The sequence below is a fragment of the Ovis canadensis genome, chromosome 16, assembly GCF_042477335.2.
Source record: "Ovis canadensis isolate MfBH-ARS-UI-01 breed Bighorn chromosome 16, ARS-UI_OviCan_v2, whole genome shotgun sequence".
Taxonomy (NCBI): Eukaryota; Metazoa; Chordata; class Mammalia; order Artiodactyla; family Bovidae; genus Ovis; species Ovis canadensis.
The window spans coordinates 16,193,048-16,197,080 of record NC_091260.1 but is presented as its reverse complement, the minus strand read 5'-3'; the positions used below and the strand labels follow the sequence as shown (position 1 = coordinate 16,197,080).

Sequence of the window (4,033 nt, the reverse complement as noted above, 5' to 3'; positions counted from 1 at the left end):
AAGCCCCGAAGACAGAGACCCCGAGTTGCCAATAGAGGAAGAAACAACATTGTATTAGAAAGAAATGGAGAGTTTGGAAAACAAGGTTTTAAAAGACTGAAAAGGAGAATGGATTCAAGGGGGAAAAAATCAACCATCCAGACGAAATGTTCACCGACTCTGCGAGTGTGTGCGTGTCGTTATCCTAAGGGGACACTCACTCCAGAGCTCGTGGTCCCGAAACCTCCAGCTTCTGAGCCGAGGTGCAGCCGGGGGGCTGGGCCACGCCGCTTCCACACCTGGTCTTGGGGTCCGGGGCCTTCCGGGCGCCCCGCCCCCTCCTGCCTGGTGACGACACCTGGGCCGCGGTGAAGTCACGTGACATCACGCTCCATCCGCGGCCCCACGCGACGCGGCAGGGCGAGGGTGTCCCGGGGCTGCGCGCTACACTCGCGCCCCAGACGCCGAGAGTCTGGAGAACCGGGCAGCGCGCGGGCTCTGCGCTCACAGCCCGCGCACACTGCGCACAGACCTCCCGGAGCGAGTTGGCGCGGCCCGCCCGGCCTCTCTGGGGCCTCGCTGGAGGAAGACAGAGGCCTGTGGCTGTGGGCGGAGGTTGAGGGGAGCGAGTTTCGCGGCCCGGGAAGTTCGAGGTCACGGTGCCGCCCGCCCCTGGGTGGCTTAGACTAGGGACAGCCTAAGCGCCCTCCCAGGCGGGCCCTTCCACGCCCCCCCCTCCCCTGCCTGGCGCTGCTCTGCGACCTCTGAGCCTAGGGTGCCCTTCCCGCGTCCACCCATCCCGCCGGCACCCGGGCTGCGGGCGCGCACTGACCTGCACCGCGGATCCTCCGCGGGGCCCCCGGCCAGGCTTCGAGCTGAGGCGAGTGCCGACGAGGCTCGGAGAAGTGCGCGCGCGCCCGCACGCCGCCGCTCGGCCTCTACTGCCGCAGGGGTGGGGCGCAGGGTCGGGGGTCGCCGAGCGTTATTGGAAACGAAAACGAAATAAAAGCGGCGTTAAGTGAAATAGCTAACTTTTTATTAAATAAAACGACTTAAATAAACGGAACGGAAAAGGAGAAGGGTGGACCCAGCCTCCGCTCAGGGTGCCCCAGCCCCTGGCGCTTCCCCCAGCCGCCTGGTCGGCCGCCCCTCCTCCAGTGGCCCCCGCGGGGGAAGCAGGTGGCCGGCTTCTAAAGAAAAAAGCCAAAACTTTTATTATGTACACGTTTGGGCAAAAGTACAAAGTATAATACAGGCGCCCGGCCCGGGGGAGGGGGGGCTGCGGGCGAGGGGCGGAGAAACGTAAGGCGCTTTCTTTGTCAGGCCCCGGCCTGGGGCGGGACTGGGCGCGGGGCGGGGGCTCGGATTGTCCAGCCGCGCGGAGCCCGGGCCCAGCCCCCTCCGCAGACGGCGGGGAGGCGGCCGCGCCCCAGGGCCTGCTTGAGCCTGGCGGGCCCTTCCCCTCTCGGCCACGACTCCCCCCAACCCCCAGCCCGGCTGGGGGCCCGCGGCGCCCCGCCGGGTCGGGGCGGAGATGCTCGGCGACGGTGCGCGCTGGTGGTTCACACCAGAGAGGTGACTGCGGGGACCTTGGAGCTATCCTCCTCCCAGGGCTGCAGATTCTGCAGAGCAAAGAGCGACGAGTTGTGCAGACAGAGCGGGTCGGGCTGGATAGAGTCGTTGAGGCTCTTTTGGAAGGCGTCGTGTTGCAGCTGCAGCATGAGCCGGCTCGCCTGCTGCCGCTCCGCCTCCCGCTCCTCCGCCGTCTGCCGCCTGCACCGGGGGAGGGAGAGGGACAGCACCGTCAGGCGCCCGGCACCGCGGGGCCGCCGGCGGGGCCCTAACCCGCCCTGGAGCCGAGGCCAGCCGAGAGCCTCGAGGCGCGGAGTCAGTCCGCCTCCTGGCCGGCGCTGTGCGCCAGGCACCTGCGGGTTCGCGGAGTGGGTTGGGATCGCTTGTTTTTGTTATGCGCCGGGAGATCGCCGGGAGGGGACTCCGCCGGCCTCCCACTTGCACACCCGGGTATTGTGGCTTCGCCAACAACAAAGATTGTTCTTTGCGGGGTAACAAGGAAAGGGCGTGTATGGAACTGACTAGGCCCTGCAGGCAGCCAGGTCACTGGGGTCCGCGGGTGGGCAGGCTGGCTCTGCACCTCGCGGGGTCCCCCAGGCCGGGTCAGCCTCATCCACTTCTCCCAAATTGTCTCAAACCCTTCTTGCAGGAGGCGATCGCTTCGCAGTTCGCGGGTTAGATGGAAACAGGGATCGGATTAAGACAGGGCTGAAGTCGGGATGGGGAACTAGAGGCGAAACCTGGAGCTCTGCTCGGATTGTTGGGAATCCGAGAGAACAGGGGGCAAGCCAGACGGTTTAGGGGAGCGCGACAGACCCGTGTAGCGTGGGGTGTTGGCGGGGCGGGGGTGGGCAGGTGAAAGGGAACCAAGCAGTGCAGGAGATGGAATAAAACAACGAGAGAGTGGAGAGGCTCAGGAAAGCGACACAGGGATGGAAACGAGAAGTCCAGGAGGCGCGGGAGAGTGAGGACAGGCGGACGCGAGGGCGAGCTGGGAGATAAAACCTGGGAAGAAGGGAGAGGTGCAGCCCTAGGAGAGCGGTAGTGGGTTGCACAGGGTGGGGGGGGACGCGAGGCTGCGGCACGAGGCGGGCAAAGGGCCGGTGCAAGGTGGGCCGGGCCGGGCCTCTCTCACCGCCACTTGGTCCTCCGGTTTTGGAACCAGGTCTTGACCTGCGCGTCCGTCATTTTGAGGGACTTAGCGAGCGCCGCCCTCTCGGCCGAAGCCAGGTACTTCTGGCGGTGGAAGCGCTTTTCCAGCTCGCAAATCTGCACCCGAGAAAAGGACGTGCGCGGCTTCTTACGCTTGGGCGGCGTCCTGTTCTGGTAAGGGTGGCCGATGCGCCGGGTCACGGTGAAGGGCGTGAGCGCCGCCGCCGCTGCGGAGACACACGAGGCCCCCTGAAGCCCAGCCCAGCTTGACTGCCTTTCAGGCCCCATGCGGACCCCGTGCCGCCCGGTGGGGCGCAGAATACTGTGCTATTTTCGTTGGTTCCGCGCGTCCCCAGCAGCACTAAGCCGTTTGGAGGATGCCCCCCTCTTCCCCCGGGCACAGGCTTATTTTCCCCAAACTCCCTGATTTTCCTCCCATCTGTGGTTGCCCGGGGCCCTGGGTACTGAGGCCTCCGCCGCACTTGGGCCTCCGAAATCTTTTCCCGGAGTGGAGCACGCAGGGCGCGGCGCCTCTGGCCCCGAGAGGGCCGAGGCCCGCCGCCTGTTTGGACACCCTGCTCACCTGTGAAACGGTCTTTTACGAAGCGGCGGCTGCTCTCCATCCAGGGGAAATTGAGGCCGCCCAGGCTGGAGACCGTGGGCACGGAGGGCATGGCAGGCAGCGCGCTAGGCAGAGGCGGCGGCACAGCCCCGGGCAGCGGCCTGTGCGCTGGCACCCGGATCACGCCGGCGGGCGCCAGGCTCAGGTTGACACCGTAAGATCCCGCGTCCTCGAAGGGCGCGCCGAGGCCGGCAAAGGAGGTGGGCAGAGACGGGTATGTGGCGCCCGGGCGGCCCCCGGGGGGCCCTCCTAGGTAGCTGGCGCCGTCGGGGCCCCGCGGGGCCGGTGCGCTGTCCTGGTCCGGGCTGTTGAGAATCTGGTCGATGCCGAAGCTGATGGGCTCGTGCGGGTGCGGGGTCTGCGCGCTGGCGGACGCCTCCATCCTGGGCGGGCGGAAGGGCTGGGCTGGGCTGGGCGGGGAGGCGGCTGGGTCCCCGTTACGGCGCGGCCATGGAGCGCCCGGCGCCTCTCGTCGCACTGAAACTTTGCCAAGAGTGCGCGGGCCCGACAGGCTCTGTGTCATCTTTCTTGAACCGAACCTGGAGTTTCCGCTGCTAATTCCTCTCCCGCCGCAGCCATTGGCTGCGATCAACAAGCCTCTCTCCTCCCATTGGTTCCTGGCTTTCAATAAAGGCCTAATTCATGGAAATAGGAGCTTAGGGACTGTTCCAAGGTGACATCATTTTAACAAACGAACAATAGGTCAAA

General features: G+C 66.1%; 1 protein-coding gene across 1 annotated transcript; it reads right to left on the bottom strand.

The window, feature by feature from the left end:
- Positions 1-1,541: 1,541 nt before the first annotated feature.
- TLX3 (T cell leukemia homeobox 3) lies at positions 1,542-3,707 on the bottom strand. The gene is made up of 3 exons (XM_069556159.1): positions 3,287-3,707; positions 2,687-2,930; positions 1,542-1,752 (listed from the first exon to the last, which is right to left on the bottom strand). Exons 1-3 carry the CDS (start codon positions 3,705-3,707, stop codon positions 1,542-1,544), a joined length of 876 nt encoding a protein of 291 aa, XP_069412260.1.
- Between the last annotated feature and the right edge of the window lie 326 nt (positions 3,708-4,033).

Excerpts from the sequence above, each read along its gene's own strand:
- TLX3 (XM_069556159.1), bottom strand. The coding sequence starts at position 3,707 with ATGGAGGCGTCCGCCAGCGCGCAGACCCCGCACCCGCACGAGCCCATC. Across the intron at positions 2,931-3,286 it reads CGTAAAAGACCGTTTCACAG|CGGCGGCGGCGCTCACGCCC; the intron begins GTGAGCAGGGTG and ends GTGTCTCCGCAG. Across the intron at positions 1,753-2,686 it reads AACCGGAGGACCAAGTGGCG|GCGGCAGACGGCGGAGGAGC; the intron begins GTGAGAGAGGCC and ends CCCCCGGTGCAG.